Here is a 23,488-nt window from a genome sequence, read left to right on the forward strand (position 1 = left end):
ATGTCTAGCTTATTGACAGGAATAGATTTACCAAGGCAATGGGGAGGACTTTTGGTACATGCTGTCTTGGAACATTTTAAAAAAAACAACACAAAACCGAAGGTGTAAATGAGTCCCCATTGAGAAGAAAAGGAAAGGGACTATGTGGAATGTTCAACACCCCAGACAAAATAATAGTAGGCAGGGCGAATAGTCAGGAAGTCAACTCCTCTGTTGCACTGATAAGTGCACTGCCAGCTAAGTGTGTGGTTTTCCCATTATTCAAAGGGCAAGGGCTTCAGTTTCCTTTGACAATGAACTCTAATTGCATACCAGAACCAGACTGTTTGAATCTCAGCCCTGTCTTCCAAAATACAAGCAGTCTCACATGAGGTTAACATACAATCTTACATGTGAGGTATCAAAATGATCACTCTTCCTGCCTCTTTTTCTTTACAGGGAAGGAAGGTGGCTTCCTTGCTGGCCTCCCTGCCTCCAGCTTTGCCTCAGTTTAATCCACGGACTTTATATTCCCAGATGAATGTTCTTCAATGTCTACTTCGGTATTTCTCATCATGGGACACAAATTCATCAGAGAGCTACTAGAATAGATTTCCCCCCGAGTTAGCAGCAGCCTGGGCAGAAGACATGGAAAAGGGGTGAGACTGGTGTTTGAATTCCCCCCAAAGCAGAGCCTGAAACAAGGACTTGGGAGCAGGTAGTTCATTTGGAGGGCGATCCCAGGAGGCATTGTGAAGGGGTGGAGAAGCGGGGAGCCTGGCAGGGGTGGGCCGCCCTGACAGCTTCTCTATAATTGCCCCCGTCTCTAGAGCTCTCTCTCCTTCTTTCCTTCTCTTTCGTTCTTTCTCTCCACACACACATGCACATTTATACATATAATTTTTAAAACAAAAATAAGATCTTACGCTGCTTTCTGATTGCCTTGCTCGACTCTGTTGGACATTGTTCCACGTCAATTAGATATATTTTGTACCAAAATTGTCAATGGTGGAACAAGTATTCCACTGGGAAGACATATCCCATCAGACATCTGTCCTTTCTAATTCTGGTTGACATAAACAAAGATACGACAAACAAGATAAATCTTCCTAAAACAGCTATGTACACGTCATCCGCTTATTTCTCTCCTGCAAAACCCACCAAGAATTTACCATTACCCATATGGCAAAGCCTCAGTTCTATAACTTGGCCATGGAGTCTGACCTGGGTCTGCCTGGAACGTCCCTCTGCCCAGCTCCCCTCACCCCGCCAGGCAGTTTGAGCCACTGGATCTTTCTCGGTTCTGTCCATTCCTGCATCTATGCCTTTGCTTTGGCTGTGTCCCCAGCCTGGGCTGCCCTGTCTCATCCATTGGCCCCATTCTAAGGGTCTCCACTTCCTTCAGAGCTCCATCCTTCAGCGACTGAGTTCTCTCTTTTTCATGATCCTTTCTCATAGAAGGCTGTGCCCTCCTTTTTCACTTCCCAACAATGTTGGAACCAGCAAGGATACACCGCTGTGCCAAGAGTGCACAGAAGAAGCACACACAGGCACCTCCTGGGCACAAGGCTTGGTTCCCTCTTTCTACCTGGAATGAGGGTGGGCCTGGGACCACAGTCCTCCATCTCAGCTTGGTCATGGCTGTTGAAGCCAGAAGACCTCTGGGGACAGCTAATGCACTGCCCACAGTAGCCCATCTCCCAGAGACAGGGATGAAGGTTTACTGGCGAGGAGGTGCAAATGGCCTTTCTTGTTCTAGACACCAGGACTGCTGGGAAGGAGAACAGAACAGAAGTGGAGGATGGGGGAAGGGCAACTCCAGGGTGCTAATCCCAGCTTCCTGTCTGGATTTTCTTCGACTGCTGCTCAAGGCCTATCTTAGGATGGTCACAGCTGCCGAAACAGATCTCTCCCTTCACCTGTTCTTAAGCAAAGAAGACCTTGATAACTTCCTGTCAAAAGAATGCATGCTTTGGTAATTTTTAAAAGATAAGGGACAATAATGGGGGCACTGATGTTAAACTCCCCACTCTCCACTTCTTTGGAGAAGTGGCTCACCTTGACCAGGGACCAGGGAGCAAACAGGGGCCAGCCTTTCCTGCGAACTTGGTCAGTGTTTCCCTCCATGGTCTGCTCCAGAAGCCTCTCTTGGCCTGCAGGCCGGCCCTCTGATTCAGAGTGTGTGTCTGTGCTCAGTCATGTCTGACTCTTTGCAACCCCCATGGACGGCAGCCCGCCAGGCTCCTCTGTTCATGGGATTATCCAGGCAAGAATACTGGAGTGGGTTGCCATGCCCTTCTCCAGGGCGTCTTCCCAACCCAGGGATCGAACCTGCGTTTCCTCCGTCTCCGGCACTACAGGCGGATTCTCTACCACGAAGCCCCGGAGCAAGAGATGTGGAGCAATTCCCCTGCCCTCCTTAATCACCTGCCCTCTGTCCCTAAGCCTACTGCAGTATAATTCTCTACTCCTAACTCATCATCCTAGTCAGTTGGGCTCCAGCCGGAAAACCAAGGGTCCGAGGTGGGGTGGGCCTCCCCAATCACTCATTTATTCATTCAACAAACATTCCCCGACCCCTTCCTCCACCCCCTACCCCCACCCCTCCCACCCCACTCCCCAGGCCTGGTGCTGGGGATGCCCAAGGATGTGAGATACAGCGTAGGATGAGACGCGATGTCCAGAGAGCCCCAGCACAGGGGTTTGGATGTGGACATCTGGGAGAGAGTCGGGCCTCGGGAGCTGTGGGGTGAGGATCCTCGGGAACCCCTCCTCCGTAGAGTTGGAGGCGGGGACTTAGGGCTAAAGCCCTGGCACCAGAGCGCAGGCGGGACCTGCGCATGCGTGGGAGGAGAATTTGGCGTCCTCCAGTGTCGTCAAGGTAACCCTGATCCCCGCAGCTGGCCATGGCCTCAGGGACTGGAGGGAGCTGGAGTCATCCCCCAGCACAGACTGCAGCCCCGATGGTGAAGGCTGAGTCAGGGAGCGGAGCCTGCCTTTATCTGGAAGACCTTGTGGGCAGGCGAGGGTTGGGGGGCTGAGTTGGGGAAATGTTCCTTGAGGTTCGAAACCCTGGAGGGGGTGGTGAGGATAGAGACCCCAGCCGGAGAGAAAGAGACTTGACAGAGAACTGGGAGGCCGTGGGGGGGCAAAGGGGAGAAGCTCCTGCAAGTTTAGGGGCTCCCCAGCCCTTTCCCGCCTGCCTGACTGAGCCCCCCTCCCCCCAGCCCTGGGTGACCATTCTGCAGCCCCTCCCGTGGACCATCCAACCTCCATGCCCTCAGCCAGGCCGCGTGAAGGAAGGTGAGACTCCGGGAGTTCCCCATTTTGTACCCTGCTCTGCCCGGCACATTCTCTGGGCGCCGCCCCACCCCCCACCCCCGGGGCGGGACGCTGGGGAAATGACCCTGGCATCGAGGCAAGGGCAGGGGAAGGGCTGGCGGGGGCCTGCTGAACTCCAGTCCCCTAGACCTGCTGGAGCTGATGATGCTACAGAACGTTCAGATGAACCAGCTGTTTCTGAGTGGCCAAGTGGCAGCGGCGCTCAACCAGGGGCTTTCCTGGACTCACCCGCAGGTGCGTTGCCTGGGGGTGGGGGTGGACTGGGCAAACATTTGGGGTTCCCTCTATCTTGAGAAAAAAAAGAAAAAAATCAGGTGACAGAGGAGCCAAAAGTCAGCCCACATCTATGTGGCTTCTCTGTTTGACATATATTATGTGCCAGATGGCCATACCATCCTCCATGGAGTAGAGGTAGGGGGTCCCAAAATCCAGACCACTCAGGTCTTATGTTCAAAGATCCCCTGCAGTGCATCCCCCACTGGACTCCCAGGGATAGAGAGGCTCCACTGTACCCTGGGACTATAGGGTACCTGATAATTATATCAGGTAATATTACTAGGGGCTCAATTGCTTTCGTTGAACAAATGACTGACTAAATGGATGACTGTGAATACAAGGCAACTTTGGCTGTGACTGGTACAAATTGTGAGGGCCACCTGGTTGGGGGTCCTCGGAAGAGCACGTGGCCTTAGAACAAGCCCTTAAAATCCAGGTAGAGGAATTCCCTGGTGGTCCAATGTTAGGACTACGAGCTTCCACTGCTGGAGAGCCCGGGGTTCAATCCCTGGTCAGGGAACTAAGATCCCAGAAGCCTCTTGGTGGGGCCAAAAAGAAAAAAAAAAAAAAGCCAGGTAGGATTCTGATGCTTGAAGGTGAGGGGTGTACAGTCCATCATCTAGGTGAACAGCGACAAAGTCAGAGACAGAATGGAGGAAACCTTGTGTACTTGCCTGTGTGTGTTGGGGGGGTCGGGGTACATGGGAGGAGCTCTAAGGAGGAGTCTTATTTAGCGGGTGATAGGCACCCTGAGAGGTCCGGAGGAGTGACAGCTGGGTGGAGAGAGGATGCCAGTCAGCTTGGAGGGAGCAGAGAAGAGGTTCAAGGAGGGGCTGGTCAGAGGCAGAGGGAGACCCTGAGGAGCTGCTGCCATCCCATCCCTTCACCCCTCCCCTGCCGGCCCTGGAGGTGGGGGTGGCCCTGCGGATGAGCACCCCACCTCAACGGGGGCATAAGTGTATCAGGGACTGGGGCTTGAGATGCGCTGGGGCCCAGAACTCTTTACAGAAGTGCTTGCACCTGGGCTAACCATCAATGGAAAACAAAGGAACTAAAAATAACTCACGCATGCGCAGCTGGGGCACTTATGAACAATAAGCTACAAAAGGGTCACAAATTAACTGCTGTTTCTGAGCTTCCGGGAGCAAAAGAAGGGTACTGCGCATGATCCCTGCGCACGGCACCACCCAGAAAGTGGGCGGACCATCTAAGCCACCCCTCCAGCCCAACCCACCCATCAGCCCTCACTCTCTCCCCATTTAAGGAACCAACCCACTCTTCTTGGGGAGGGAGCTTGGGCACTGTCGTTCTCACTCTCTGGTGCGGCATGAGGCCTAGTGAATTCTCAGCCTGAATTCCTTGGCTGGCTTCTTATTAAAATCTATTGATTAGAGAGTCGTATGACCCCATGGACTATATAGTCCATGGAATTCTCCAGGCCAGAATACTGGAGTGGGTAGCTGTTCCCTTCTCCAGGGGATCTTCCCAACCCAGGGATCGAACCCAAGTCTCCCACATTGCAGGTGGATTCTTTACCAGCTGAGCCACCAGGGAAGCCCAAGAATACTGGAGTGGGTAGCCTATCCCTTGTCCATTAAAGGGTCCAATGACCCTGAATCGGTAACAGGGTGAGGCCAGCAGACTCCTGGGCCCAGCTCTGGAGCCATATTTGGATCCCTCCAGTCCCTGCTTGGCCACTTAGGAGCTGGGGAAACTTAGAAAAGCTGCTTAACCTGTGAGCCTCCAGTTTCCCACCTGCAGAATAAGGAATAAATTCTCCAAAGTGCTTTGCTTGCTTGTCTTAAATGCTCAAAAAACAAGAGCCGTTTTGAGCTGTGTATCTGAAGAAATAATTCAGAGGAATGGAGGACCAGGGGCAGGGAGAATCTGACGCTGTCTTGTCTCCCCTCCCATCTTGCACAATTCCCAGGTCTCCCTGGAGGTTCAACAGGAGGAGGAGACTGAAGCCCAGGAGGAGGGGCCTCTGGTTTTCCACCACCACTACCTGCCCTGCCCCATGCCTGCCCTGGGCCCCCTGCTCTCCTGGCCAGGCCCTCTCCTTTCCCCTCCCCTACACCAGCCTCACGTGCAGGATTCAGCTGAGATTCAGTACCACCCTCCTGCGCCTGGAAAAAGGGGGTTGTAAGTGAGGCTGGGGCTCTGGGTGCTGCCAAAGCTTTGTTCTGGGGCTGGAAGAACTGGCCAGGGTCTGTGGGTGGGGTGGGGAGACTTTTGGGTCAAATTTCAGAGGCCACTCTGATAACTCTAATGGTGGGTTTCTTTTCTCTTCCCCATCTAAGGAGAGTGGTGCCCCCACCCCCACCACCCAGTGCCACGGGAACTGTGGGTGCAGATGTACCTCCAGCTTCAGGTAGGGACCAGGTGGGTGGTCAGCAGGGCCCAGGTCAAGGGGTGGATCTGAAGGCTTGGGGGGCCATGTGCCCTGAGGTGGGGGGCATGTCCTATTATCATCATTACAGACAGCAGGTCTGTCCCCTTAACTCTTCTTTGGGGTCCCCTGAGACAGGGGGCAGTCACGGTGAGTCTCCCCCTTAGACTACTACGATGCTGAGGCCCATAATGAGGACAGACAGCAGTCCTGGGGCCCAGGCCAGCTTCACTGAAGAGTTGGAAACAGCCGCCCTGGAGCCGCCATGTCCCTCTCATGCCTAACACCCCCTTTCTACACCTGGCAACCCTTCTTAACCCCCATCGCCAACCAGGCCGTCTCCCCGAGGTGAATGAGTCCCGTCTCCACCACACAGAGACCTTGAACCAACCTAATATCTGATCTGGGGTGAGAGCCCCTTAGAGCCCTGTCCAGGCCCCAGAAGCCACACGAAAGGCCAACCCTGTCCCATTGATTGCTGCCCCGGCTGGCAGAGGCCTGGGAGACAGAGCCCTCCCTCGACCTCCTCCCCTTCCCCTCTCTCTGGACGACTGGAGATGCAGGGACTCCATTTGGCCCAATAACAGAACTGGAGGTAAGAGGTGAAGACTGCTTTTGTATCCATGGTTCTCCAAAGGCCCAGAGTGGCGGGGGAGGCCTGGCAGGGAGGTTCCTGGAGCCAAGCCACTGGGGCCCCCACACTCACCCCTGGATGCTGGCTCTGTCGGCAGAAGAGAGAAGTCAGAGCCATGTCCTGGAGGACCACGTGGGAACAGAGTATTCTCTGCCCCTCTGGGCCAGGGCGGGTCTCCCCAACTTCCCTCAGGAGGAAGGAGTCACTCAGGGTCCGATGAGGCTGGGTGCCTGGTGCCCGGGTGGGTCGGCCTGGGGGCATAGCAGGCCTGGGTTTGCTGGGCTCAGGAAGGCCTCTGAAGGAGAGGGCGGAGGGAGGCTGAGGAGACATTTGGAGACAGAAGTTCAGCCAGGCCTGGTGGCTCCCCTTCCTGGCCATTCCCAGAGGAGACACGAAGGCACGGGGTTAAGTCCAGGAGTTTGTATTCAGGCTGCTTCACATGGTCCCTCAGCCGGGCCTGGACGGCACCCTAAGGAGCCACACTGAGTTCCAGTGGCCGCCATGACAGTGGCCACGCCGCTCATAGAGGCTGTGCCCGGTGGCTCCCTTTCAGCCTCCTCCAAGTGGCGTACACGCTGTAATGACCTGTCCGCCCCCGGTGCCACTTCTGGCTGAAGACAAAGCACAGGAGGACGAACGTCACAAACAAGAGCAGCAGCACTACCACGATCGCGATGATGATCACCATCTGGCTGTTGGGCACAGGCTCTGGGAGAGAAGGGGTAGAGGTTACAGAAGGCCTCTGGTCCCAGGTGCCAGGCTCAGGGGGGCAGCCGTCCACCTGTCATCCACCCACCCACCCCTGGTCATCCTGCTGTCACCCTGCATTGCAGGGATGAGTGACGAAGGTATTATCACTAGAGGGAAGGAGAACCGGGGCCCAGGCCACCAGCTGGCCTCTGTGAGACCATGAGGGCAGATGGACTCAGATGGTCCCCTTGCCATGCGCTGCCAGACCTCATGGTCTGGACCGTGGCGTGGTCCAGGTCAAGTCCCTTCCTGGTCAGAGATGAGGGAGCTTCGGCCAAACTCTCTGAAGACAAAGAGGATCTTGACCATCTAGGGTCACAGAAGCAGGACTCCAGGGGACCTTAGGGGTCAGTCAGGTCAAATTTATCATTGCAGAGAGCAGTCAAGGCCAGAGAGACGAGCTTGACTTGGTTAAGGTCACCCAGCTCACTCATGACCAAATAATTGGCGTCCAAGCTAGGAACTCTCCAGGAGCTCCAGGAAACCCCAGGGATCAAGTGTTATTTCCCCGAGTGCCTCCCCTGAGCTGGCAGAGAGTGGGGCAAAGGCGTTTTCTTCCCCTGAGGGGCTGAAAGTGAATGTCCCCCCTCCTGATCTGTGGGCTCCCCCTCACCTTTGACTTCAAGCCACTGGGGGTCTGAGACTCTGTGGACAAGGCCACCGCCGCGAGAGCGCAGGTCCATCTGGGCCTCGCACGAGAAGTTATGGTGGGCATCTTCCCTGTGAGCTGTGGTGTTATGGGTGACCACGGCATCTTGGGGGGAAGGTGCTGTCCCCACAATGGTCTGATTGTACAAGATCTTAGTGCCACGGAGCAGGGTGACAGTGAGGCCTCCGAGGGGTGCCACGGCGGGGACCCTGCACTCGACGGTGAACAGTGTCCCTACGGCCACTGAGGTGGGTGACAGCGTCAGCAGCACTTGCTTTGGAGGGTCTGCAGGAAAGCGGAAGGGAGGTCTGCTCAGGATGGGGGTGCAGCTCCGCAGGCCACGCCCAGCCCAGACCGTGCCCTGTGACCACGGTGTTCTCAGGATTTAGTCTGGGGCTGAGCTAAGGAAGGAAGAAGCAGGTCAGGGTGAAGGATGTCCTGGGTGGTAGTTTCAGGGACCTGATAACTTCTGGAATGGACAAGAATGGCGGTGCCCTGGTGTCTACAAAGAAAAGGTTCAGAATCTGTTCAGTCAACTAGAAAGATAAGAGTTTTGGCTGTGTCTCTTTCCTCTCCATAAATTCAATAGAAATTTCAAAAACTAAACAGTTGGATAGTTTTGCTGAGAGAGACTTAAAAGGCAGTACTCACTGGAATGGGGCCATGAATTGTGAGATTATTCAGAGGTGGGGGCAAGAGTCAGAGCTGCCTTGGTTTTCAGGATCAAGTTTAAAACTGTCTCTTAGCTATTAAGCTCCATGGTACCCTGAATTACCTTTTTTTTAGAAAAAAAAAAAAAAGATTTCTTTCTTTGGTTGTTCCAGGTCTTAATTGTGGTATATGGGATCTAGTCCTCTGACCAGGGATCAAACCTGGGTCCCCTGCATTGGAGTGCATAGTCTTAGCCACTGGACCACCAGGACATCTCCCTGGGGTTCATTTTTGAACTAGAATACCTAGCCCCCATTACCCCAGGATAATATGGTAGATTTAGGACATCTTTCTACTCATTTGATCCACTGATGACAGTTCTAAGCGATACCCTGGGAGCCGAGTTTCTGAGAGAACCCTGGTCTCTATGGCTGGTGGGCAGGTGTGTGAGTGTGTGTGTGAGTGTGATGGTCACACATTTGGAAAGGGCTGTGTGTGTGTGTGTGTGTGTGTGTGTGTGATGGTCACACATTTGGAAAGGGCCCTGTGTGTGTGTGTGTGTGTGTGTGTGTGTGTGTGAGAGATGGTCACACATTTGGAAAGGGCCCTCAGGGGGAGATAAGACCACGACCTTCTCTCCAGGAAGTGAATAGGTTACTGGAGAGTTTTAACAGCCCCCCTGATGGGGGTCCCTGCTTTTTGTCACGGAATAAGGAGTGTTCTGGTGATGGGGGTGCTTCCCAGCTGGGAGGAGACTGTGGGAAACGACTTTTAGATTTGTTAGTCCATCCTAAAGGAGATCAGTCCTGGGTATTCATTGGAAGGACTGATGCTAAAGCTGACACTCCAATACTTTGGCCACCTCATGCGACGAGTTGACTCACTGGACAAGTCTGATGCTAGGAGGGATTGGGGGTGGGAGGAGACCGGGACAACAGAGAATGAGATGGCTGGATGGCATCACGGACTCAATGGACATGAGTTTGAGTGAACTCCGGGAGTTGGTGATGGACAGGGAGGCCTGGCATGCTGTGATTCATGGGGTCGCAAAGGGTCGGACACGACTGAGCGACTGAACTGAACTGAACTGAAGCCTTGCTTAGATTGTTTGCTTCTGAGAAAATCTCACAATCCCAGTTGCTGGCAGGGTTCAAGGAGGCCAGGGGAGGGTGTGAGCAGATTCTGAGCCTGTGGCCTGGATCCAGGAGCCCAGGGAGGTGGGGGCCAAGGGAGAGTGCCCAAGAGCAGGGACAGAGCAGCACTGTGTGGGTTTGCAGACATAGGCTTCAGCCTCGGGGAGCAGGGCCCCGTGGGTGACACTCACAGAACACGGTGATGTTGAAAACTTTTGTCTCCTGCCTGCCATCGCAGGTGAAACTGCACAAGAGCTCCTCATCCTTGGAGATGTTGTAGACCTTGAATAGCTTCCACTGAGCCTGGCTCTCCAGGAGAGTCTTGTTTAGGACTGTCTCCAGAACAAGTTTCGTGGGGTCCGTACAACTGGCAGTACAATTAATCACCTGAAACTCTCCAGACCCCACCATCAGGTGCTCTGGCCCCTCGAACGCCTTCTCACCAGACCCTGGAAGAACAGAAAACACTGGGCAGCAGACACCCCCGCTGCCCTGCCCGGTGGCGCTGCCCACGATGGGCAGTCTGATCAATGGGTCCCTTCTGCTCCTCTCTCCTTGTTCAGACATTACTGCCTCTGGTCTAGACCAAGGGAGATGCCCCCTAGTTGTCTCCCTGCCCCTGACTGCTCTTCCAGCTTGTCCCCTCCAGGTGAGTCTTCCTCATGCACATCTTCTATCCCTAAGAAGACTATATTCGACCTTTGCCCCCCAGCCCAAAATGACCCCTCCTCTGCTAAGCCTCCCTGAAACGGAGGTGGATCGTGTCCTCTCAGGCCCCATGTCCATGAGTTCAGCTCCTCCCTCACTCCTTCCCTCTCTTCTGGAAATCTTTGTAGAACACCGGCTTTGTGGCAGGCACCGTTCTAGGCTCTGGGGAGCCATCAGAGACGGAAGAAATTCAAAGCTCGCCCTTGTGTAGCTCACACTGGCGCGAAGGACACAGAGTAACCAACAAGTGAACTAGCCAGGCTGTCTGTTGGTGGGAAGTGCCCAAGAAAGGAAATAGGGAGTGGGGTGGGGCTGCCGCATTAAATACTGTGCTCAGGACAGGTTTCATGGAAACACTGACATTTGAGGAAAGGAGGAAGGAAATGGGGGGAGCTTGGCTGCCAGGTATCTGCAGAGGGCAGAAAACCTCCAGCGCCAAGACCCTGGGCAGGGAGGACACCAGGATGGCTGGAGCCCAGCGAGGAAGAAGGCCAAGAATCTGAACTGATCTTGGCCAGCTGGGCCTGTGCTGTGTCCTGTGTTCCCACCACACCCGTACACCCACATCTAGCCCTCAGCTGGGGAAAGAGAAAGTTCTGTCAGGGGAGAGAGAGAGATCTGCATTTGAATCCTGAGTTTGCCAGCTCTGTGGCCTTGGGCAAAGTGCTTTCCTTTCCTGAGCCTCAGTTTCTCCATCTGTCAAATGGGCTAGTAATCCCTTTCCCACATGGTTGTCCTGAAGGCACCCGACAGGTTTTCCAAAACAGAATGCTCACACCTGGAGGCATTCTCATTCACCGTCCCCTGGACCACCCAGAAGGGGCTTCGTTTTCCCTTTGATGGTCAGCAGAAGATGATGCCCTCCACTGACCTCTGTTGTCCACTGGGTTACCTCTGAAGATCAGCTGGGATATGCCCTCACTTTCCCTTGAGCCCCAGCCTCCTTGGTCTCCCATCAGTCTCCACGACTTGCCACATCCACACACCCTGAAGTTATGGGGCCTGTTTAACCCAGTGTGTGAAGGCCAGGACCCCAACCTGCTGCCCCAGGGTCATGGGGTCATGGGGAAACCAGGCTTGCATAGCATCCCATACCCATGGTTGGCAGCCGCTGTGCTCAAAGCCTCAGCGACTTTGGGACAAGGACCCCCTTCTCCATACAACACCAGGGGAACAGGCGCCCTAACCTCTGGCTGGCACACACCCAGTCTGGACCCCCAGGCTCACCTCGGCAGCAGAGCAGGGAGAGAAAGGCTGCGAGCGTTCCCCAGCCACCAAAACGGGACATCTCGAGTGGCGTCTGCAGGCTCACGGGGAACAGCTGAGGACTGCCTGCAGAGAGGTGAAGGGCTCCGGTCAGGCAGGCGGCGGGGGAGGACTTGCAGCTGCAGTCCGGAACCCCCAGCCTTCTGTAAGCTGGTGACTGTATTTCCTCTCATTATCTGAGTGGTTTTGGGGAGGCCACATGGAAGGCCAGCTCCAAGGGCAACAGGTCTGCCAGAAGTTGGGCAGAGGAAGCCAGGAGTCAGCTGATAAGCGGGACATACCTAGTTCTCCTGGCACGCTGCCATCAGGGGTGGCGTGGGCACCCAGGGCTCATGTGTGTGTGATGTGTATGCACACGGGACAGTCACCGGTACAAGCCCCAAATCTGGGGAGCCCCGAATCCCACAGGACACATAATTGGTGTCAACAAGGGAGGGATTTTCCGAGTTGGAAAGAGGGTTTGAGAGGCAATAGCTGGACATTTTCCTCTGTCCTCTGCCCCTCCCCTTTTAGATTTCTGGTGATGCATACGGTCCCCAGGCACTTTCTTGTCTCTTTTCTTAGGTAAATGTGATTTCACGTTACTAAGACAAGGAGGAAGGAAAAGGAAACTAGCATTTCATTGATGCCTATTCTCTGTTAGGGACTAAGCTAAGGTTTTAATCCACGGTCTCATTATCGCAGCAAATCTACCAATTTTGATTGTGCATCTGAGGAAGTTCAGGGCTCAGGTGAATTAATGACTTGCCTAAATCACAAAGGTGTTAGGTGATGGAACTGAGGTGAGAATTTAGGAATGAGGAGCGTTTGGTTGGAGAACTGGTGGTTGCCAGGGATTAAAGGGAGGGAGAAATGGACAGCAAGAGCAGAGAGGATTTTAAGGCAGAGAAACTGCTCTGTCTGCTACTACATTGGTGCACAGGGGTCAGCACACACTTGTCCAAACCCACAGAATGTACACACCAAGGCTGAACCGTAATGTCAGGGATGGTCTTTGGGTGATAATGACGTGTCAATGCAGGCTCCTCAGTCATAAAAATGGACCACTCTGGTGGGGGATGTTGGTAACAGGAGAGGCTGCGCATGTGTGGGGACAGGAGGTATGTGGCAAGTCTCTACTTCCCCTACGCTTTGCTCTAAGCCTAAACCTGCTCTTATAAAAAGAAGTCTACTTAAAAAATAGAGGAGGACAGAGGAGCCTGGTGTGTTATAGTCCATGGGGTTGAAGAGTCGGCACGACTTAGAGACTGAACAACACAAAAATAACTCAAACACACCACCTTGAAAGACAATCTTCTTGGTTAGGATTTTTGCAAACTATGAATTGTTACTGAACATGCAGGCTTTTAGGTTTTTCCTTTTAGGGTTTCCCTGGTGTCCAGTTGTTAAGACTCTTCACTTCCACACAGAGGGTGAGGCTTGGATCCCTAGTCTTTGATCCCCTAGGAATTAACATTCCATGTGCGCATTGCATGGCCAAAAAGAAAGAAAATGCAGGCTTTTAAAGTCAGTTTTTAGCAGGGTTTATAGGGATTCATTTGCTCAATCATTCCTAAATTCTCATCTCAGATTACATTTTTAAAATATTTAAACACAAAACTTAGATCTACATTTTTTATGAGGCACATCTAATGAATAAAAGTGTGGAATGGTTGAAAGTCGAAGAATGGTAAAAGACACACCAGGCAGAAGCTAACCAAAATAAAACCAGGAAAGTTCTGTTCGTATCAAGCAAAAAAGGAATTTTAAGACAAAAATATTTATTAGGGACAGAGTGAGTACCTAGATTAAAGGATCAGTTCATCTGGAAATTATAAGAGTTCTAAACTTGTAAGCGCTTAGTTTGAAGGAACATCAAAGAGATAAAACCATCATCATAGCAAGAAATTTTAATACAACATCTCTCTATTATGAATAATGAAGCAAATGTGAAAAGATGCTCAACATTAATCATCAGGGAAATGCAAATCAAAACCACATTGAGATATCACCCACCACTGTCAGAATGGTTATCATCAAAAAGAGAACAAATAAAAAGCATTGGCAAGGGTGTGGAGAAAAGGGAACACTTCTGTACTCTTGGTGGGATTGTAAATTGGTACAATTGCTGTGGAAAAAAGTACGGAGGTGCCTCAAAAAATTAAAAATAGCACTGCCGTATGATCCAGCAATTTTACTTCTGGGTATGGGACGACCGAGAATGAGATGGCTGGATGGCATCACCGACTCTGTGGACATGAGTTTGGGAGTTGGTGATGGACAGGGAGGCCTGGCGTGCTGTGATTCATGGGGTCGTGGAGAGTCGGACACGACTGAGCGAATGAACTGAACTGAACTGAACTGATTCTTCTGAAGAAAACAAAAGCACTAATTCAAAGACATATATGCACACAAATGTTCACTGTGGCATCATTTCCAATAGCCAACATGTGTAAGCAAAGTAAGTGTTCATCAATGGATGCATGGATAAAGAGGTGGTTGTATATCTACACAACAGAATATTATTCAGCCATAAAGAATGAAATCTTGCCATTTTCGACGACACAGATGGACCTCGAGGGTGTTATGCTAAGTGCAGTGAATCAGACAAAGACAGTTACCAAATATGACCTCACTTATATGTGGAATCTGAAAAACAAAACAAACAAAACCAAAATCAGGCTCCTAAATACACAGAACGAATGGGTGGTTGCTGGAGACTAAGGGGCTGAGAGGGGCCCAAAATAGGTGAATGGGATTAAGAGGTACAAAGCACCAATTATAAAATAAACCACAGGTATGTGATACAGCCAGTACTTTGGCCACCTCATGAGACGAGTTGACTCACTGGAAAAGACTCTGATGCTGGGAAAGGTTGGGGGCGGGAGGAGAAGGGGACGACGGAGAATGAGATGGCTGGATGGCATCACCGATTCTGTGGACATGAGTTTGAGTGAACTCCGGGAGTTGGTGATGGACAGGGAGGCCTGGCGTGCTGTGATTCATGGGGTCGCGGAGAGTTGGACACGACTGAGCGACTGAACTGAACTGAACTGACTGATGTGATACAGCATAAGGAATATGGTCAAATAATATTTTGATAACTCTATATGGAGAGAGGTGGATACTAGACTTACTGTGGTGATAATTTCAAAATGTATGCAAATATCAAACCACTGTGTAGAACATCTGAAGCTCACATAACATTGTACATTATATGCCAATCTAAAAATTTAAAATAATATATCCAGTAATTCACAAAAGAGGACTATACAGAGTCATAGAAACAGAAAGTAGAACAGTGGATGCCAGGGCCTGGGGACAGGGGGGAATGGTGAGCTGTTTGTTTAATGGGTATAGAGTTTCAGTTTCACAAGCTAAAAAAGTTTCAAGATCCATTGTGAAACAATGTGAATGTAAGACAACCAAATGTACATTTAAAAATGGTTCAGTGGTGAAATTTATGTTATGTGTATTTTACCATAATTGAACATTTAATTAATACAATGTTGTAAATCAGTTACACTTCAATAAAGTTAAAAATTAAAAAGACTATAAATATTTATGCCAAGAAATATGAAACCAAGTAGACCAAATCTTAGAAAATGTAGAACTTACCTAACTTGATTTAAGAAGAAATAAAAAGGCTGAATAGTTCTACAACTATTAAAAAAAAAATTACATCCATAATTTGAAATCTTCCCACAAAGAAAACATCAAATCTAGACAGTGTCACAGAAGTTTAACTAGGGATAATTCTAATTTTACAAAAGCTCTTTCTGAGAATGGAAATTGCAGGAACATGCTCTCTTTCTATGAGGCCAGTGTAACCTTAATACCAAAATGAGACAAATTAGGATGAAACAGAAAAATTAAAATTAAATTATAACATTATAAAAACTATAATTTCATATTATATTATATATTCTATTTTAATTTATATTATAAATATATTTTATATATTATATTTATAATATAAATATTTTGTTTATATTATATATTTATATTATATTTTATATTCACTCATGAATATAAATGCAAAATAAGAAAAATACAAACAGACCAAATCTAGCAATGTATTAAAAATATTAGACATCATATCCAAGTTAGGCTTAGCTATGAAGAGTTGGTTGCACGATGGCAGGGAGAGCTGCAAATGTCACCCTGCTTATGCCCTCCTCTAAAATCAGCTGCATTTACAGTGGATAATTTCCTGCAACCTTAGACTCATCTTATGCTCCAGGGTCCCACCTGGAGCATAAGATGAGTGTTTCCCAGAAGCCTAGGAGTGTCAAGTTTCCTAACATGAAACTCTCAACCAACAAGAGGCCAAGAACTGGCCTCATTCTTTTGGATAGGTGATTTTCTTTCGGACAGGCGATCAGAGGTCCCGACAGACTTGCTTCCTTTGCTTACACTTGCAACATCAGTTATGCATCTTCTATTGGCTTTCTCTCCTTCCCTGTCCCAGTCTTCCTGTTCCTTATTTCCTGCTTCCTGGCTTCAATAATTAAATAATGTACCTAAACTCTAGTCCTTGTTTCACACTCTACTTTTGAAGGAGCCAAGACTAAAAACTTACATTATAGTTTTAAGAAGAAAAAACATATGATCATCTTAATAGATCTAGGGAAAAAAAAATGATGACATTCAACATTCTTTCATGACAAAAGCTCTCAGCAAACCATATGGAAATGTCCTTAATGTGACAAAGGAAAATCAGAGAAAGTTTTCATATGTACTATTATTTATTTTACATATGTATTATTTTCTTTGATGAGGAAATTTTAGGACATTTCCTTTAAAATCCAGAACCAGACAAGGATGACAACTATCTCTGCTTCTATGTAACATTTCCTCAGAGGTCCTAGACAATATAGTAAGACAAGAAAAAGAAATTAAAGGCCTAAGCGTGGGAAAAGAGTAAAACCATCAGTATTTTCATATGATATGGTTGCCTAGATAGAACATTCAAATGAATGATCGATTGGATGAATGATTCAAAACAAGAGATTTTCTCAAGACAGTTAGCTGTGAGACCAATATCCAAAAAGAAATTGTTTTTGTGTGTAACAGTAATATACAAAAATGTAATTTAGGACTTTCCTGATGGTCCAGTGGTTAAGACTCTGCACTTATACTGCAGGGGCCACAGGTTTGATCCCTGGTCAGGGAAGTTCTGCATGCTTCATGGAGCATCCAGGTGAAAAAAGTAATTTAAAAAGCACACTATGTATAGTAGCAAAAAGATAGAAATTATATATATATATACAGAAGCAAAAAGATAGCAAAATGTACATAAGACCTATAGTAAGAAAGCTATAAAACACTATTGAAAAACATTCAGTTCAGTTCAGTCGCTCAGTCATGTCCGACTCTTTGTGACCCCATTAATCACAGCACACCAGGCCTCCCTGTTCATCACCAACTCCCGGAGTTCACTCAAACTCATGTCCATCAAGTCGGTGATGCCATCCAGCCATCTCATTCTCTGTCGTCCCTGTCTCCTCCCGCCCCCAATCCTTCCCAGCATCAGAGTTTTTTCCAGTGAGTCAACTCGTCTCATGAGGCAGCCAAAGTATTGGAGTTTCAGCTTTAGCATCAGTCCTTCCAATGAACACCCAGGACTGATCTCCTTTAGAATGGACTGGTTGGATCTCCTTGCAGTCCAAGGGACTCTCAAGAGTCTTCTCCAGCACCACAGTTGAAAAACATTAAGTATAATTTAAATAAATGTAGAGCCAGCCCATGTTCATGACTAAGAGATTCAATACTATAATGAAGAGAATTCTCATCCCATAGATTTAATGAAATTTCAATGGATCCTAATAAGGGTTTCATGGTATACAAAAAATGATTCTAAAACTTATTATGGAAAGAACAAAAGGAGCAAGACACTCCTAAACAAAAATAAAATGAGGGAATTTGCTACTAGTATTAAGACTCACTATAAAATATGATATTAGTATAGATGTAGACAGATTAACCAATGGAACAGCATAAAGTGCCTAGAAACAGACTTGCATGAAACTCTGACACATGACGAAATTGGCATTGTAGGTCACTGGGTGAAAGAAGGATGTGTAAATAAATGATGCTTGATCAAGTGGTTAATTATATGGAGAAAATAGATGGGAAGTGTGTCCCTACCTCACATGGAATGAAGAAATCAATTCTGTCTAATTTAAAAATTCATATGTAAAACAACGCTTTAAAAACTTTTATAAGAAAATATGTTTAGTTGCTAAGTCATGTCCAACTCTGTGACTCCACGGAGCTCCTCTGTCCATGGGAATTCCCAGGCAAGAATACTGGAGTGGGTCGCCATTTCCTACTTCAGGAGACTTTTCTAATCCGGGGGTCAAACCCTCGGCTCCTGCAGCAGCTCTTGCATTGCAGGCAGATTCTTTACCGCTGAGCCACTGGGGAAGCCCATGAGAAAATATAGGAGAGTATTTTTACGTCCTTGGGGCAAGGAAAGATTTCCTAAGCAAGACCTCAAGATCACCACTGCTAGAATAAACAACTGATAATTTTGAGTATATTAAAGACATCTTGAACATTTCAAAGAAAATGAAATGTCTCAACTAATGAAAAGATGCTTTAACTCAGTAAGAGCCAGGGAAATTAAAACCACAATGAGGAACCACTTTATATCTACTAGATTGGCAGAAGTTAAGAAAGTTGACAAGACCAATTGTTGGAAAGGCTGTGGGTGAATAGGAACCTGTATATTGCTGGTGAGAGTGCATTTTGTTTCTCTGAGAAATGATCAGGCATTATCTTCTAATGCTGAATAGTGTTATATACTATAACCCACAATTCCACCCTTAGATATATACCCTAGAGAAATTTTTGTACTAAGATCCAGAAGACCTGTCCTCTTCTTACTATCTGCGTGACCCTGAGTAAGTCACTTTATCTCTGTGTGCCTCAGTTTTCTCTTCTGTAAAATGGGATTAACCATAGCATGTTCCTTATGGGAATGGTGTATGGATTAAACTAATTAGATGACAATATTTAAAAGTATTTGAAACAGTAGCTAGCACACAGAATATGTTATATAACTATTTCATAAAATGAAAATAAATGCCTATGTGATAAAGCACTAAATTAAAAGAATCAAGAGAACAATAAAAACAGACTTGGGGAGGGTGGTTATTTATGTCTGGGTGGGAGGTGAGTAGCACAGTAGGTGGGTGGAAAGTTTAGTGGTAGTTCATCCTTGGGTTGAGTGTTGGGTTCAGGGCTGTTCGTTATCTTACTGTACAGTGCACGCGCATGTTACATAGATGTGTTCATTATGTGTCACATATTAAATTTTACAAAAAGAATACAAAGGGAAAAGAGAAATTCCTACATATCTAGAAAGAAGAGGCTCCTTGGAAGTATGAGCCACAGGATAGGAAAGTCCCTTCTAACCAGGTAGGATTTCATTGCATAGGATTCATCAGGAACCTTGGGTGTGACCCCAAGAGGCTGGGGACTATACTCGTCCCCTAAGCACCAGCTCTGAGCTCAGTCCAGATGGCCTGGACCCACGCGGGCCATGGCAGGAGGGCAGCCCCTCGCTTCTAAGCCGGTTGTGTGGTTGACAGAGCAGGAGAGAAGAAAAAGGACAAAAACAGGAAATAACCACAGAGCAACAGGCTGTCAGACTCAGAGAGACAGCTGACATGAGCTCCTCATGCAGCAACCGACCAGTTGAAGGAAATTCTACTGCATATCAGCCCCTAGACTTATGGGGAGACAGGGAGGGCAAGAACTAGAACTCAAGTGTTGATTGACAATCTATCCCAAGCCCTTTCCACTGTGCCAAGAGGGAAGCAGGGGGCATCACCTTACCTGTATCAGCAAACGGGTGCTGCCGAGATGGGTAAAGAGGGTGCCCGAGGTTCAGCTTCCAGCAGCCATTGTTCCCTGGGCTGCTGCTGGTTCAATGAGTGTCGCCTGGTTTTTGACTGAATTCCACTCTCAGAAGTCACATGCTTCCTGTCCCAGCTCTGATATCTGACTATGACTTTCTGTTTATTACCTGTTGCTTCACTGCTGCTGCTAAGTCACTTCAGTCGGTAGACGGTAGTCACCATAGACGGTAGCCCACCAAGCTCCCCGTCCCTGGGATTCTCCAGGCAAGAACACTGGAGTGGGCTGCCATTTCCTTGTCCAATGGATGAAAGTGAAAAATGAAAGTGAAGTCGCTCAGTCATGTCCGACCCTTAGCGACCCCATGGACTGCAGCCTACCAGGCTCCTCTGTCCATGTGAGTTTCCAGGCAAGAGTACTGGAGTGGGTTGCCATTTCCTTCTCCGACCTATTGCTTTAAACCCCAATAAATACACACTAGGGCTTCCCAGGTGGCTTATAGGTGAAGAATCAACCTGTTCATGTGGGAGCCGATCCCTGAGTCGGGAAGATCCCCTGGAGAAGGAAATGGCACCCTACTCCAGTATTCTTGCCCAGGAAATCCCATGGACAGAGGAGTCTGGCAAGCTACAGTCCCTTGGGTTGCAAAAGAGTTGGATGGACATGACTCAGTGACTAAACAACTAAAACAACAAAATATACACTCTGTAAAATTGACCGTTCTAACCGTTTTTAGTGTAGGGTTCTGTGGCATTAAACACATTCACATTTTGTGTAACATCCACCACCATTCCTCTCTAGAACCACCATCCCTCACCCTCATCCCAAAGTGAACACCGCCCCTCTCCTTGGCTTTCGATCCCCCTCCCCACAACCCTTGGCAACCACTGTTCTCCTTTTGGTTTCTGAGTTTGACGACCTGTGACTGGGCCCTCCTGTGAGTGGAATCAGACCTCATTCGTCCTTTTGCGACTGGTTTGTCTCACCTAGCTTGACGTCCTCAAGGCTCATTCATGCCGTAGCACACTTGTTAGAACTTCCTTGCTTTTGAAGGCTGAACAGCATCCCCTTGGATGAATACACCCCATTAGGTTTATCTACTCATTGGTCAGTGGACACTTGGGATGATTCCTCCTGTGGTTCTTATGAGTAACATTTCTGTGGTCATGGGGGTACAGACAAATCCTCAAGTTCCTGCTTTCAACTGCTTGAGGCAAATGCCCAGAAGTGGAATTGCTGTAGCCTATGGTAGTTCCATGTTTTCTTTTTTATTTTGGCCATGCCTTGGGGCTTGAGAAATATGAGTTCCCCAACCAGGAATTAAACCCGGGTCACGGTGGTGGAATTGCTGAGTATTAACTACTGGCCCACCAGGGAATCCCCTTTCCACTATTTCTTTTGATGTGTGGTTTCTGTGCTCCTCGGGCCTTGGATGAATGCGACAGATCCAGGATGAGCTGCCCACTGAACCCCTGCAGGAGGGAGCAGGGTCTTCCCTATATTTGACACGCCCTACTACCCAAAACTGCTACAACTACGAACGATCATGTTCTGAGATCTTTTCACGTCTGCCACTTCACCTAGCAATTCAAAAAACCCTCCCCTGGCAGAGTAGCTTTGTACCAACAGACAGAGTTTCAGAGCTGGGTGCTAGGCAGCCAGCTGGGCTCACCCACAAGCAGAGGTTTTGCTCTCAGAGGCCTGCCCCTCAGCGCCCGCCACTGAAAGTCCTGGCTTAGCAAAGACACAAATGAGTATGGGTCTGGGACCAAGACAGGGCTTTCCCGGTGGCTGAGTGGTAGAGTCCACCTGCCAGTGCAGGAGATGCAGGAGGCTGTGGTTCAATCACTGGGATGGGAAGATCCCTTGGAGAGGAAATGGCGACCCACTCCAGTAGCCTTGGCTGGAGAATCCCACGGACAGAGGAGCCTGGTGGGCTACAGTCCATGGGGTTGCAGAGTCGGACACTAGTGAGCATGCCCAAGACAGCTGAGGCCACAGTTGCTGAAGTTCTACTGGCTTTGACGTAGTCTCTCCTGGTACACTTGTGCCTCGATTTCTTCACAGAAGTTCTTTGAAGCCTTCCTCTCACAATGCTGGTCAAACGTTGGGGGGCATCAGGATCCAAGGCCCACGGGATTTAGAGTTTTAAACACAAATCAGGGTGCGTGTATCCTTCACCTTTCCCCTCCTCCACTCCTCCTTGACCCATTTTGTGAGTTTTGAGCAGATCGCTTTTCGGGTCTGTTTATTTCCTTCTCTTCTCTGCCAAGTTTCTTGTGCCTTCCCCTTTGAGCCACCAAGAGCAGGGTCAATAAAGGTTAATTAGATTTAAGCTAGTGGCTGGTTTTATGAGACACGTGCGTGCATGCTAAGTCGCTTCAGTCATATCCAATTCTGCAAGCCAATGAACTGTAGCCTGCCAGGCTTCTCTGTCCAGGGGGTTTTCCAGGCAAGAATACCGGAGTGGGGTGCCACTTACTACCAGGGGATCTTCCCAACCCAGGAACTGAAATGAACCCAGGTCTCCTGCATTGCAGGTGGATTCTTTATGTGTGTGTGTGTGTGTATATAATTCGATGTACTATATTCCTGAAACTAACACAATGTTATATAAATGAACTATACTTCAAATTTTTAGAAAAAATGTAAAAAGGCAGTTAGATACTACCGGGTGTTTATGGTTTTTACTATTAGAGTATGTGTCCAGGGTCAGAGGTGACAGTCACAGAGTCTGGGTCCGGGGGCAGCGATTGGACCTTGTCAGGCGAGTTCTGGGGCTTGACCCTGACCACACTTTCTCCAACTTCTGTGCAAGCTTTGCAGCTGTAATGAGGCCACCCAGCCACAATCAGAAATGTGTCACAACAGAGAACCTCCTCAGTTCATTTGTCAGTGGATAAAAGGGCCACTGACATGCCCGAACCTAACTTCAAGAGAGGCTGGGACTGCTGTCTTCCTGGGTTTCCAGAACGAGGGAAACAAATCTGATGAAAAGATAATGTCATCTCCGCCACCCAGAACACCATTCCTTCTTTATTCCCGTTAATGAAAGGCAATGGTTGGAGATAAGGGCACATCTTCGCTGAGAGAATCTCCTGTGCGTATATGAAAGGCCTCCGAATGGCATTGCAGTGAACGGGGACTCTTTATTTGATTCAGCATTTCCTGAACGGATCACTGAGCCTGCTTTTCTGAGTTTCACCTCCCTTGGAACTCATATTGTGAGGCGTGAACTTCGGGAGACGGTCCTGTGGATCTTGGTTCACCTATCTGCACCAGCTGCCTCTTAGTCCGTGGCATCTGGAACAAGAGGTGACTCTGGGGAGTCCTGGAGAATGAACGGCCACCACCCACCCCCACGGTGAACCCATGAACCCTTCTTTCTGGTGCCTTCCCTCCCTGCTTCCTGTGTCACACCCCTTTTGCTAGGAACTCATCACAGGGAGGGGTGGCCCTCAGGATTTATTTGGAAGGGACCGGAGCCCAACCTCTGACCCAAAGGAGACTTCCCCTTAGTCTGCTCAGGGTGAGGCCCTTCCCCTCTGTTGGGTTCCTCCTGAGACCGCACCCGCTCCCTTGCCACCCTCCTCTGGCTCGGCTGGGCAGTTCAAGCTGTTTGCAGCCCTTCTCCCTCCTGGAGCCAGAATCTGCTGTTGGGGACCCTGTGCCCCTGCTTCCAGCTTAGACCCTCATTCCTTATTACGTGACAGACACCTGTGCCCCCACCAGCTCCTCCCACGTCTCTCCAGGCCAAACTCCTGTGTCTTCAAATGTCAGTGAGTTTCCAGCCCCTCACGGCCCTGCCCTCCACCTCTGGCCCTGTCATTAATGTCATCCATCTTTGTTTGGGCTCAGCATTCCAG

At 49.1% G+C, this 23,488-nt stretch overlaps 3 protein-coding genes and 1 non-coding gene across 5 annotated transcripts in view; 2 read left to right on the plus strand and 2 right to left on the minus strand.

Annotated features, from left to right (window-relative positions):
- Window positions 1–6,825, minus strand: part of SCN4A (sodium voltage-gated channel alpha subunit 4) — a 67,805-nt gene extending 60,980 nt beyond the window's left edge. Inside the window, exon 1 of the mRNA XM_088829221.1 lies at window positions 6,693–6,825. The gene's annotated coding sequence lies outside the window, so the exon portion shown is untranslated. The remainder of the gene's footprint in view (window positions 1–6,692) is intronic.
- Window positions 2,666–6,221, plus strand: PRR29 (proline rich 29). The gene is made up of 6 exons (XM_055408210.2): window positions 2,666–2,945; window positions 3,207–3,282; window positions 3,449–3,555; window positions 5,528–5,736; window positions 5,898–5,968; window positions 6,154–6,221. Exons 1-6 carry the CDS (start codon window positions 2,886–2,888, stop codon window positions 6,219–6,221), a joined length of 591 nt encoding a protein of 196 aa, XP_055264185.2. The 5' UTR covers window positions 2,666–2,885.
- ICAM2 (intercellular adhesion molecule 2) lies at window positions 6,583–19,752 on the minus strand. 2 transcript variants are annotated; one of them, XM_055408208.2, is made up of 5 exons: window positions 19,602–19,752; window positions 11,739–11,843; window positions 9,995–10,252; window positions 7,984–8,304; window positions 6,583–7,231 (listed from the first exon to the last, which is right to left on the minus strand). In XM_055408208.2, the coding sequence occupies exons 2-5, from the start codon at window positions 11,797–11,799 to the stop codon at window positions 7,170–7,172; spliced, it is 702 nt and encodes a 233-aa protein (XP_055264183.2). In that variant the 5' UTR covers window positions 11,800–11,843; window positions 19,602–19,752; the 3' UTR covers window positions 6,583–7,169. The 2 variants fall into 2 exon arrangements, with proteins under 2 accessions (XP_055264183.2, XP_055264182.2); XM_055408207.2 differs by having other exon boundaries at window positions 6,583–7,328.
- Window positions 16,860–16,932, plus strand: TRNAI-UAU (transfer RNA isoleucine (anticodon UAU)). The gene has a single exon. It is a non-coding gene; the product is annotated as a tRNA-Ile (tRNA).
- Window positions 19,753–23,488: the final 3,736 nt, after the last annotated feature.

This window comes from Moschus berezovskii, chromosome 20 (assembly GCF_049115385.1).
Source record: "Moschus berezovskii isolate FMDL1 chromosome 20, NW_MosBer_1.0, whole genome shotgun sequence".
NCBI lineage: Eukaryota > Metazoa > Chordata > Mammalia > Artiodactyla > Moschidae > Moschus > Moschus berezovskii.